The sequence below is a fragment of the Podarcis cretensis genome (genome assembly GCF_951804945.1).
Source record: "Podarcis cretensis genome assembly, chromosome: 1".
In the NCBI taxonomy this organism is placed as follows: Eukaryota; Metazoa; Chordata; class Lepidosauria; order Squamata; family Lacertidae; genus Podarcis; species Podarcis cretensis.
Genome location: NC_137170.1, coordinates 35,383,870 through 35,397,335, shown reverse-complemented (window position 1 = coordinate 35,397,335; position 13,466 = coordinate 35,383,870). Strand labels below are relative to the sequence as shown.

At 43.4% G+C, this 13,466-nt stretch overlaps 1 protein-coding gene across 1 annotated transcript; it reads right to left on the bottom strand.

Moving 5' to 3' along the window:
- Positions 1-7,556: 7,556 nt before the first annotated feature.
- On the bottom strand, positions 7,557-13,264 carry SPTSSA (serine palmitoyltransferase small subunit A). Its single transcript, XM_079988470.1, has 2 exons — positions 13,075-13,264; positions 7,557-8,748 (listed from the first exon to the last, which is right to left on the bottom strand). The coding sequence occupies exons 1-2, from the start codon at positions 13,175-13,177 to the stop codon at positions 8,645-8,647; spliced, it is 207 nt and encodes a 68-aa protein (XP_079844596.1). The 5' UTR covers positions 13,178-13,264; the 3' UTR covers positions 7,557-8,644.
- Positions 13,265-13,466: the final 202 nt, after the last annotated feature.

The window sequence follows — 13,466 nt, the reverse complement described above, 5'->3', positions numbered from 1 at the left end:
ATATCTGTTTAAAAAAAAGTGCACAGCAAACTTTACACACAACGTATAGGTTATACACAATGTAGACCCACTCAGATTAATGGACCTTAAATAGTGTCCACTATTTTATTATGTTTTTATATTCTGCTGGAAGCCGCCCAGAGTGGCTGAGGAAACCTAGCAAGATGAGTGGGGTATAAATAATAAAATTATTATTATTATTATTATTATTATTATTATTATTATTATTATTATTATTTTCACTCGGTTTACTCTGAGGAGGACTAACATTGCAGTCCTGATATTTCAACAGTTGATGCTTTTCATCAATGTCAAAGGTAAAACTCATACCTTAGGCTATGTACATATTAGGGACTTAAAATGCAGCAAGTTCATTTCTGCCCATTGTGTTTCAAGTCCCTGTTGTGATATCCAGTGTGGTGTAGGGGTTAGAGTTGCTGGACTACAATCTAGCGGGCCAGGGTTCAAACCCTGATGTGTACAAGTTGTATAAGTGACAATAAAGTATTTCAATTCCAAAAAAATATAGTCTGGCTCCCCACAAGGTCTGAAGGACAGTGGACTGGCCCCCTGCTGAAAAGGTTTGCTGACCCCTGGTGTACACAGTCCAAAATGGCCACACAGAAAAACCCTAATGGCTAAAAGTACCCTGTGAAAACTTCCTTATGAATGTGATCAAGTTAAGCTCCCTGGAACATGTGGATGGGAAATGAAGGCCTAGATGGCTGATTTGGGGTGGCAATTGATTTATCAATAATGGCAAGAGAGTAACACAGCCCACAACCATCCTCAGCCTTTCATAAGTCAGGCAATGACTGTTCTTGATGTTTTTCTAGTTCCAAATCAAACTGCAGTCCTAATTAAGATTCATATGCTTAGCTGCACCCACATGTTACCTGGCCTTCTTCAGCCACTGTCACTCAACAAGCCCTGGAAGTCAACCAGAACTTAATGAGGAGGTACCGCAGGGAGAAGATACTAATCTTGCCAGCAGGGGTTGAATGAGCATTCCATTTTTCATTCAAAAAAGGTGCAGGGTTAACTATGCTTCACTGTACTAGAGGCAGCTTACCCTTACCTGACCTTACAACAGGGTTTTCCAAATGAGGACTCTGTATAATGGCTCTAATTCAGAGATACATATCTGCAGCAGCAGGCTTTGTGTACAGTGCTGCAGGTGAGATGCTAACTGCCAAACAGATTATTAGTGCTGCTGATCACCTCTTAGGGAAGAAGAGGCGGTGCCTGGAATTAACCTCTCCTTTCATACAGCCTTTTTATACAGCTGATTGGTGCTTTCAAATCAAATAATGCTATTTGTTAGGGCATATGCTGTGCAGGATCATTACTCTTCAATGTGAGAACTTTCTCCCAGGCAACATCCATTTGCATGTCAGTTGTAGGGATGGCAATCTGTCAATTTCACTTTCTCTGTTCCTCCTTTTTCCCATTTTATGTTCAGTTCTCCACATTGCCACATCAGTTTGCATTTTAAAAAGTTCTAAAAAGATAAATCAGCAGCATTTTAGTGCAAATTTATCGTAATAGGCACATTTTTGTATGCAACTTTGACTTACACACACTTTTGCAAATTCCTCATGTTCGGATAAGTGGATTTTCGCATAATGAGCAGATAGTAGAACCTGCATATAATGTGTATGTGCAACTAGATTCTAGGAATGGGGGGAGGGAGATCTGCAACTATTTACAGGTCTCCATTTGTAATGTACAAGCAGCAGATAAAATTCCAAAAGGGAGTATCTAATTCTAAAAGGTGACAGCAAAGCAGTCTTGATTGAACAAACTCTGCGGCCTGTAAATTGGTTTAGCTGCTTGTGTGACATAACACACAATGGAAATGTTGGTGCAAGGACTGTCACAGGTGACTTGTCTTTTGGAGAATGTACACATATCTGATCATTTACCATTTGATTGGACTAGATACCGAAAAGCACGTTTTAGGAATAATTCTAATTACCTGACATGAGGCAGTGGATATAGGACACAATGTTGTTCTCAACTCTAATGAATTAGATTCCAGCAATGACAGAATGATAGAGCTGCCCACTGCTGAATGATTAGAAGAATATGACAGCAGTGCTTCCAGAATTCAGACAACATGTGGGTAAAAGGTATATTTGAAGGAAAGAGGTGATAGGATACCAGCAGGCAGCCCTACAAATTGGATCGTTTAATCCCAGCAAATACTTCCCCCCTGAGGACTCCTATTTTGGGGTTTCTGAGCTGCAGGGGATTTGGCCAAAGTATTTGATTTAAACTAAAGGAAGTCAAAGATTGAGTGCTGAGCATCAAAGGAGATGTTATTTTGAAAGGTCAGAAAGGTTACAGACAACTTGCAGGGGAGCTGGATGAGGCAAGAGGAGGAGATGCAAGAAGAATGTCATCCAGAAGCAAAGGTGAGAGAAGGAACTTGATGCCAGAAAGACACTTGCAATGAAGGAAGTCCTGGCTGCTCTGTCCCAGTTGGGGAAGGCAGGTGTGGGAGCAAAAAGAGAACCTGGTTCAGTGATGGAACACACCCTCACAACAGTAATAGTAATAGTAGTAAAAGTAACAATACCCTGCCCATCTGGCAGGGTCGCCCCAGCCACTCTGAGCGGCTTCCAACACAGAGAAAAACAGAACATGACACCAAATATTAAACGCTTCCTGATACAGGGCTGCCTCCATAATACCGTTGGTTCAGTCCTTAACATTTCCACTTTCAAGGATTCTCAGGAAGCAAGGCTAGAAAACCCCCCTCTGAGAACAGTTGTCATTCACAGTAGGCAATATTGGGCTAGATCAGGCATGGCCAAAATTGTCCCTCCAGCTCTTTTGGGACTACAACTCCCATCATCCCTAGCTAGCAGGACGAGTGGTCAAGGATGATGGGAATTGTAGTCCCAAAACAGCTGGAGGGCCAAGGTTGGCCATGCCAGGGCTAGGTGGACTGAACTTACCAAAGCAGACGCACAACCACCACGTTTTTCTTCAGTTGGAGTTCAACAACATCTGGAGGGCCCACAGGTCCACCATCCCTGTTCCAGGCTTTTTACCAACATGGGATTCCATTAGCCTCAGCAGTACTCTACACATGTGGATGAAGAAAATCTCAGGTCATATATTGTTCTGCTAGTGCAGCACTTATAGAATAGAATCATAGAATCATAGAGTTGGAAGAGACCACAAGGGCCATCGAGTCCAACCCCCTGCCAAGTAGGAAACACCATCAGAGCACTCCTGACATATGGTTGTCAAGCCTCTGCTTAAAGACCTCCAAAGAAGGAGACTCCACCACACTCCTTGGCAGCAAATTCCGCTGTCGAACAGCTCTTACTGTCAGGAAGTTCTTCCTTATGTTTAGGTGGAATCTTCTTTCCATTGCTCCGTGTCCGCTTCTCTGGAGCAGCAGAAAACAACCTTTCTCCCTCCTCTATGTGGCATCCTTTTATATATTTGAACATGTTTATCATATCACCCCTTATCCTCCTCTTCTCCAGGCTAAACATGCCCAGCTCCCTTAGCCGTTCCTCATAAGGCATCGTTTCCAGGCCTTTGACCATTTTGGTTGCCATCCTCTGGACACGTTCCAGTTTGTCAGTGTCCTTCTTGAACTGTGGTGCCCAGAACTGGACACAGTACTCCAGGTGAGGTCTGACCAGAGCAGAATACAGTGGCACTATTACTTCCCTTGATCTAGGTGCTATACTCCTATTGATGCAGCCCAGAATTGCATTGGCTTTTTTAGCTGCCGCGTCACACTGTTGGCTCATGTCAAGTTTGTGGTCAACCAAGACTCCTAGATCCTTTTCACATGTACTGCTCTCAAGCCAGGTGTCACCCATCTTGTATTTGTGCCTCTCATTTTTTTTGCCAAAGTGCAATACTTTACATTTCTCCCTGTTAAAATTCATCTTGTTTGTTTTCGCCCAGTTCTCTAATCTGTCAGGGTCATTTTGAAGTGTGATCCTGTCCTCTGGAGTGTTAGCCATCCCTCCCAGTTTGGTGTCATCAGCAAATTTGATCAGGATGCCCTTGAGTCCATCATCCAAGTCGTTGATAAAGATGTTGAATAAGACCGGGCCCAAGACAGAACCCTGTGGCACCCCACTAGTCACTCTTCTCCAGGATGAAGAGGAACCATTGATGAGCACCCTTTGGGTTCGGTCAGTCAGCCAGTTACAAATCCACTGAGTGGTAGCATAGTCAAGACCGCATTTTACCAGCTTCTTTACAAGAATATCATGGGGCACCTTGTCAAATGCCTTGCTGTAATCAAGGTAGGCTACATCCACTGCGTTCCCTTCATCTACCAGGCTTGTAATTCTGTCAAAAAACGAGATCAGGTTAGTCTGACATGACTTATTTTTCAGAAATCCATGCTGACTACTGGTGATCACAGTATTCCTTTCTAGGTGCTCACAGACTGTTTGCTTAATGATCTGCTCCAGAATCTTCCCTGGTATTGATGTCAGACTGACTGGGCGGTAATTATTTGGGTCCTCTCTTTTCCTCTTTTTTCAAAATAGGGACATTTGCCCTCCTCCAGTCTGCCGGGACTTCGCCTGTTCTCCAGGAATTCTCAAAGATGACTGCCAGTGGTTCTGAGATCACATCTGCCAGTTCTTTTAATACTCTTGGATGCAGTTCATCTGGCCCTGGAGACCTGAATACATCTAAACTAGCCAAGTATTCTTGTACTATCTCCTTAGTTATTCTGGGCTGTGTTTCCTCTGCTGAATCATTTGCTTGCGCCTGCACAAGCACCTCTGCGTCTCCCCTGAGCACCCTCAAAATCTGCTCCAGGGGGTTGGAAGACCCTCTAGAGTAGATGTTGAGGGTGTGCTGCAGGGAGAGAGGAAGGGGAAGCCCTGGTGCAGGAAGGGAAATCTGCACATGCAGAATTGGATGCAGCCCCTTGTCTCTTTCTGCTGTTAGCACTGCACCACAAGCTCTGTATTCTCTCTTGTGCTTCTTAAGTTTTGAATTGCTGTGATCCATCCTGCAATCTCATACAATGAGAGGATAGAAATCTTCAAAACAAGCAAAACTAGTGCCATGGGCAGCAAGTGCTGAAGTAAGGTACTAGGGCCAGCATAAAACCATCAGTTAGACCCTTTTGTTATAAAACTGTGGCTGTCCAGGTATCATTGGACCACTTTGATCAGCCCTGACCGTTTGCTCTGCTGTTTGGACCTGAGAGGGTTGTTGGGAGTTGAAGCACCAAAGCATCTGGAAGACGCCATATTTCTCATCTGAAGGCAGCTCTGTATAGGGAAGCCTTTTAATGTGCAATATTTTATTTTGCTTTTATATGTTGGAAGCCAACCAGTGTGGCTGGGGCAACCCAGTCGGGTGGGGTACTAATATACTAATACGAATATTTATTAGATTTATATACCACCCTTCATCTGAAGATCTCAGGGTTGTTCAGAGCTATCGCTGAGATAAGAGCGCTAAATGGGTTGCTTGTTACATTCTTTTTTTAGTTTTTTAATCCATTGTCTTTAGTCTTTTAACCCACTCAGCTGTTTTGATTATATTATTTTTTCATTGCATGCAATTGTGTTTACGTCTGATTTTAAGTCTCTTTTGATGTTTTCTTTTTGTCAGGTTATACATGTTTAAAATGCATTAAAATGAGAGCTTCACATTTGTACATTGTGCTTACCCAAACCAACCTGTCTGAGCACCATAAAGTTTTTGTGTGGGAAGAAAGCAGATACACCTTGGCTACTTGACCACCTCTTTCAATCACCGGAACTAGTTTGAGAGCATTCCTCTTCCCTCAGTCCCCAAGTGTTCTAACATAGCTTCCTCAACAGAGGTTACTTTTGAGCTGGAGGCAAAAGGGGGTTATCTTGTGTGCCTTGTCATTTCCTATTAGCAATTTTCCAATAGCCCTGAGACACTTCTATCCACCTCATTTCAATTGCTCAATAGGGGTAAGAAAGATTAAAAATTAGTGGTAGTGCTGTTTTAAGTGTGGTGCTTTCCTGACCTTTCCTCAAATCTGCATGTCTGAGACTTTCTACATAGTAAATACTCTTTGTCCCCCACACCTAGCATTATATATGCCCATGCTTGAGATCTCTTATCGCACCCCCACACACAACTCAATATGGACATGCTGTGGACCAACTTCATGGTCCCCAAGATTTCCAGTTGGTTGCAGCTCTCATACAGAAATCCATCTTTAAGATATAAAACCATAGAGCCTTGAAGTGGTGATGTATCTCTGAACTCCCTGCTCAGTTGCAGATCTGCAATGCAGGACGCCTCCAGCCTCTACTAAAATACCTCCAGTGAACGAGAACCCACCAATTCATGACACGGTTGTTTATTCCACTGTAAAACCAGTCTGATATTTAGGAGGTTTTGCCATTTCCACATATTTTTCTAGACCTTCCTTCTGGAGACTAGAGCAACAGAGCACAAGACTTCACAATGGAAATTTTAAGCCCACTATCATGTCTCCCCTTAATCATCTCTTCAGCCTAAAACAGTGACTGCTGCACATACAGGCTTCAGGCAGGAAATCAGATAGTTTCAATGATAAGAGTCACTTCCAATGATAAGATTCACTTCTAAACTTGGAAGTAAGCCTCCCTAGGTTCAATAGGATTTAGTCCCACGTAGGTTGAGCATAGGACTTTGGTCTTAAAATAGCATGAGCCTTCATTTCACAAATAATTCAAGACTTTACACCTATAGCAGCTAAAGTGGAGGACAGACTTTCCTATTTTTGTATTTCACAAAGGATACCATTTCCTCATCCAGCAGCTAGGAGGGGGGCTTTGGAAATTGTCCGTTTGATGTCTTAACTTAATCAAGATGTTTAAAACATGACTGGTACAGCAGGGGAAAGATGGGCTACAAAACCAGTTTTGATTAGAATAGTGAACATTCAGAGGACACTTTGAAGCTTCATTATGAGAGAAATTGAAGACTGTGTTGAAGGGCGATAGGGTCTTGTAGGATGTAAAGCTCTTTGAAGTTACTCTTCATGGGAAACTCTGCATTCTCCAGTCACTGCACTGAATTCCTCAAGATTGCAATGTAGGGCCAATAGACTTTGCTTAAACTTCTGAAAGCTCCCTTGCTTAATATTATATGAATTCACTTCAACACTTCCACCCCCCACCTTGAGTTTAATGGTAGGCAGAGCCGGCCCACCTATGAAATGGGCCTCAGGTAGTGGAAATGCAGAGGCGACACCCCCGGACACCCCACCACTTCTGCTACCACTGGAGAAGCAACCCAGGCAAGGGAGACTTTGGCAGCAGCTCAGCATTCCCCTGCACAGCTGCTGGTCTTTCTCCTTTCTAGAACATTGTTGAAGGAGCATTATCCAGTACAGCAATACAGCGCAGATGGGGAGCCTCTGTCCCCCCAGACGTTACTGGATTAAAACTCTCACCATCACCACCACCCCCGACCATGCTGGCTAAGGCTGGTAGAAGCTGGAGATCAGCCACATGTAAACACCCAAAGGTTCTGCATCCTGCAATACAGCCCCCTAAAATTAAAGTACCACCACATTAGGCATCAACTCTGCTTTCAGCTTTTATTTTGGAAAAAAAAAGAACCCACACCTTAAAAACTGCCATCTTACATTTCAGAATAGAAATCTGAAAAAAGCTATAAAAACTAAGACAAGACTTCAGCCTAGTAGACAGCTCCTTATTGCTGTGGTTTTTAACTCAAGTCTACATCAAACATTATATTTTGGTCATTTGGTCTAAGTATTCAAGGGTGTTTGAACAACAGTTACAATACAGGGTTCACAATACAGACATGATTATATTATAGCCAACTGCCATAGACATAGTCTTTGAACTCAGAATATATTAAAATATGCTCCTTGGGAAATAAACAAACAAAAGTATAGTACAGTTAGAAGCTATAATAGCAGCTTTAAGATGTTATCACAAAACTCCAGATGACATGCATAAAATGAAATTAAGGTTTTATGTTCAGACAGGAGTTGGGTCCCGCACTTTCCCCTTACAAAGTAGTGTTCCATACATGCAGTGCCAAGTGGTCTTATTCTTCTCCAAATGGAACAAAACATTTCCATTTATTCCTAAAGCAAAATAGAATGATACCTAAGTATTCTGTTGAACAGTCCAGATAGCAGTTAAAGCACCTGAGTTAGGTCTTACAAACAAGGTTTTGTAGGATTCCATGAATATATCCACATCTCCATATGAATCTAAACATTTTTTTCTTACAAAATGTTAGCTAGAAATATACCCAGTTGCACATATAACCCATACAATAGCAAAAGCTCTAAGCCCCATTTAATAAGATGATTTTTGATTAAAAATAGAAGGCAAAATGCACTCAAAGTTACAGTAAGAAAAGCTTTCACAGTGTAATACTGGGACTGTCACAAAGTTAAGAAAATACTGATATCAAAGGTACAAACAATCACAATGTTAATAGACAAATTGCTATACAAGGAATTTTTTGTTACGAAGAAAACGCCACCAAAACTTAGGGCATACTGCATCCCTTGGTGGTGACTATCAGCTGTGTACACAATCACGTCTTGCTTGTCTCGTCATCTGTAGAACTCCTTAATTGTAGATGGTCAGTTCTTCAGCTTCTGACTGGTCACTGCTTGATACATTCTTCATCATTGCACAATTTCAAAATAGTGCAATATTGCCATAATATGCTGAGGCATGAAAACATAGCCAGTGTAAAGTGCCATTCCAAGGATTGATACTAACATGGAATCTGAATGGCAGTAAAGGAAAACCACATATTGACAATGTATTAAAACCACACTGCAAGAATGCTATAAAGCCAGGTCTCAAGCCATACGAACATTTAAGTCTTGTACATAGACAACTGAACTAATGCAGAATATTAACTGGCAGCAACTCAGCGCAACAGCGTAGTAATGAAGACTATACTAATTAAGAGTGCTGCTCTGGACTTCTTCAGAAGGTCACACTGAAAGTTGAATAAACAGTAATAACTACCTTTGGAAACTCAACCTAAGCACTGAACCCATTAAGTTGAAGTATTTAGACTTAATTATACCTCACTAACAAATCTAGCTTTTTAGTTAGGCCAAAAATATACAAAACCTGATTTGCTTGCTACTAGCAATAGAGGAAATTACACAATATATATTTCTATTTCTCATCAGTTGCTTTTCCTTTTGCACCACTGAAGAAGCTGAACAAACCAACTCTCAGGGAGAACTCAAGTTGGTACAAGGCCTAAGTTCAAAATCCCCAGGGGCCAATGTAACAAAAGTTACATTTATCTTGTGAACTGTCCTAGGAGCTTAAGGGCAGTATACAAATTTAATACAGCCTCCCACCCCCGCCACAATTGACTCAAACGCAACTGCATATATGTGTGGTGTGGGAAGTAAATAAATAATTCAATTCAAACCCAGAAATGGTGAGAGATAGGTGGAGAGTCCTTGTGGCTCGCGAAGAGATGCTCTCCGGAGCCCAAAGAGGACATCAGTGAGAGCAGAGGAAGCCCCAAAGAGACCACCTAACAGCTGGTGTGGGGCCTAGTGCCACAGCAGAAGCTGCTTTCCCATGTGTCCTCCAGCCTCCTGCTGCCCCCAGAGCTTCAGTTCTAGCTGTGGATATTTTTGGATACAGTATTTTTTGTATTGATTGAAGAGAGTGTGGCAGAGAGGGAGTTCAAAGGGTCTTTAGAGGGTGTTCCCCACTTTACGCAATTTCACTTACGCATGCGAGGGCCCAGAACGTAACCCATGTAAATAGGGGAAATGCCTGAAAATAATAATATTAATAGTGCGGAGAGTTTGGAATCCAGTACATAATAGCTTAGTCAGTATGCAAGTTCCTTCATGAAAGGAACTGAATGAAACATAACATAACGCATAGGTGAGTTCTGCAAGTAGATAGGAGTTACCGGTATGTCACATTGGCAGTTAAAACGTATTTCACAAAGTACAGAAGATGATCAAGGTGTGCACACAAACACAATGGAAGGAACTGCTTTTCCTATCCCCACCCATGCTGACTTCAGGAAAGAGGGGGAAATATGAACAAGCAGGACAGCTCTTCACTACAGGGCCCTCCAAGCCACTTGGGAAAGAAAAGGAGATTTAGCATTTGGAATGGGAAGCAGGTGTCACTTATCAAGACACCAAATTTGATCTGGGACAACCACCAGTTGCTGATCAATACACTAATTCCAAAGAGTAAACATTGACAATATAGTGAGTCTCCTCATTTGCCAATTACCAGAAGCAAGCTGTAACTTTTCTTTGTGACCAAAAATGGCTAGTCCAGCAATGCATCATGTGGTCATATGAGTTGCACACAACCATTTCACTTTTGTCTGGGTAACTTATGCACCAACAGCAGCATAGTATGTATATATCATATCATGATTATTTTTGCAGATATATTATCAATCAGTAAGACAAAGTAAGCCAGTAATATAACAGAAGAATACTACCATTAGCAAAATAATGACCGTAAGGGTCAACAGGTTTGAGGGAGCTCTGAGGTTAAAGAGCCAAAATCATGTGGTATTCACCTTCCGGCAAAGCCAGCTGATGAAAGCAAAAGAGTCTTTTAAAAATGAAAACTATGCTATGTTGATGCCAATGGCAAATTAGTCTGTAGACCAAAACTAGTGAAGCTATTTCACATAGGAAATTGGCTAGTGAGCCTAGACTGTATATCTAACATTTTATACAGAATACTGTATACTTTCATAACTGAAATTAGTGATAAACTATCATCTCTTATTTGAACTAATGGACCATTTGAAAATTTGTTAGTAAAAAAAGTAAAGCAACAAACGATAAGCACAAATATGTAGCTGGAATGGTGTGATGTTGGAAAGCGCCATCACTCCTTCACCTTTTGCCTTCCAGTCCTATTCACCCTCAACACACCAGAGAACAACTAGAAAGTTATTTTCCCTCCCACTAGAGTTAATCAGAGGGAAATTAGGAAACACTTGTTCATAGGAGAATCTGCTCCTCCCACTTTACTTCATTAGTGGCAAATGGATAGAATGTATAAAGACTCTAGTAGTACTGTGAAATAGATACTACTTCACATCTTAGAATCATAACATTGTGGAGTTGGAAGGGAGCCTGAGGGTCATCTAGTCCAATCCCTGCAATACAAGAATCTAATCAGGCAGTTCCCCATCCAATTTGAAACTATACCAGACCCTACTTAGCTTTGTAAATGAGCTTGCACAATACAGTGGTACCTTGGTTCTCAAACGCCTTGGTACTCAAACAACTTGGAATCCAAACACTGCAAACCCAGAAGCGTTCTGGTTTGCAAACTTTTTCAGAAGCCAAACATGCTCCATTTTGAGTGTTACGCTTCCAATTTAAGTGCCACACTTCTGTTTTGAATGCCACGCTTCTGTTTTGAGTGTCTGAGGTCTGTCTGTTTTTGCAATTTATTTTGCGTTTTTGCGGGGGGGGGGGGTTGTTTTTGCGGCTTTTCTGTTTTGTTTTTGAGACTGTGTAGAACCCAGTTCAGCTACTGATTGATTGATTGTGTGACTGCAGTATATTGTTTATTACTTGAATTTTATGGATCAATGGTCTCGTAAGATAGTAAAATTCATGTTAAATTGCTGTTTTAGGGGTTGTTTTTAAAAGTCTGGAACAGATTAATCCATTTTGTATTACTTTCTATGGGAAAGCACACCTTGGTTTTGATTTTGGAACGGGCTTCCAGAACAGATTAAGTTTGAGAAACAAGGTACCACTGTATTGTTACTCTGACTGGCAACATAGCTCAGTGTGTCCTTATCATTCACAATCATAGCACATAGCGAGCAAGGGAGGACTCTTGACCTTGTTTCTGGCACATAAACAGTAACATATAAGAAATATATACCCTTCATCTATTTGCCTTGATCTCTCATGAATCACACAAAAGTTATAATGAAAGATAACAGCTTTTCTTCACAACAAATTCTCAACTTCACTTTGAAATGAAATCCATACAGGAAACCATGATCCTACAGCCCCAACTGCCCACCACACTTATGTGATAAACCACCCTCAAATCCATTCACAAGCAGCTACAACAAGCAGTGTGTCTTGTTTTTCATTTTCCCCTAGCTCTGAAACACAATTGCCCAGACCCAAATGCTTTATACTCCCAGGCCACAGTTACATAAACAGCCATCCACCCAGTGACCTAACACCACCTTCTCAACAGCTCCCCAGAGGCTTAACACAGCACCCCAAGCTACATGAAGCCTCTTACCTTCCAAAAAAAACCAACCAACAACCCAACCCACTCTGTTTAAATCCCTTCACTCAAGTCACTGGCAAACTTAAGGGGTCGTGCAGAACCACTTCAGTTACTTAAGTCCTCATTTCTTCAGAGCACACCTGGCTAAGGTGGATCCCAAGGATCCGTTGACCAGAACTGCCTTTTCTCCATCATTTTAGGTGAAACTCGCACAACTCCTTTAAAACAGCCGCAAAGCCGCAAGTACACAATGCAAAACGCCGAGCCTTAGATGAATCCATCCTAAACAGAGCTTGGCACGTCAGCAGTCACTTGTTGGCTGCGGCAGCAGCAGCTCCTGCAAAAAACCCAAAACAAAACCCCAGAGCAACGGCGAAGTAGAAAGTGCACCGAAAGGGGGCAAATGGGGAGCTGCGAGGGTAGGGCGGAGAGAAAGAGGAGCGAGAGAGGGAGACGGAATGATTGATACACGCGCCTTCAGGTTTGCCACGACCTTCCACCCAGGAAGGAACAGGCCTGGCCGACATTCCCAGAAACAGACATACATTTATTCCCGCCAACCTGAATTGTGCAGGACGACTCCGACCACTATGCCCTCAGGCCCAAGTCCCTCCCGGCTAACTGCGCACCTCGGGAGCCCAGCGGCCTTCCCTCTCGGCCGAAGCCAGGAGGCCGTTCCCTCCCCCGGGCCGTCCTTTACCTTCCCCTCCCGCCGGCGCCCTGCCCAGCCCGCGCCGCGCCGCGCCCAGTTCACCGCGAACTTTCCCGGCGGCGGCGGCGGCGCCCTTTCCCCTCACGGCTCCCCCTTCAACCGCCCCAGAAAGGATACTGAACACCGTCCGTTCCCAAGGCTCCAGCATGTAGAGCGCGGTGACCAGCAGGTACTGGTAATAGAGCCACGACATCTGCTTCCAGGCCGAGCTCAGCGCCATCTCGCCGGCAGCAGCGCCTCCGCGCGTCAGAGTGCGCCGCCCGGAGAGAGAGAGACGCACCCGCTCGGAAGGCGAGGCGGAAAGGCGGCCGAGGGGAGGCGGCCAAGAGGCAGGGAAGCCCAGCTTCCTCCGCCGATTGGCTCAGCCCGCTCCCCGCCCCGCCCCGCCAGGCCCGGCCTAACCCCCCTGCCAGCCGCTCTGGCGCCCGGGGCGACCTACGCAAAGTTCCGCCTCCGCCGATTCGGCGCCCTTGAGGCCGCCGCTTGCAGCTGCCTTTTGCAATATCGCC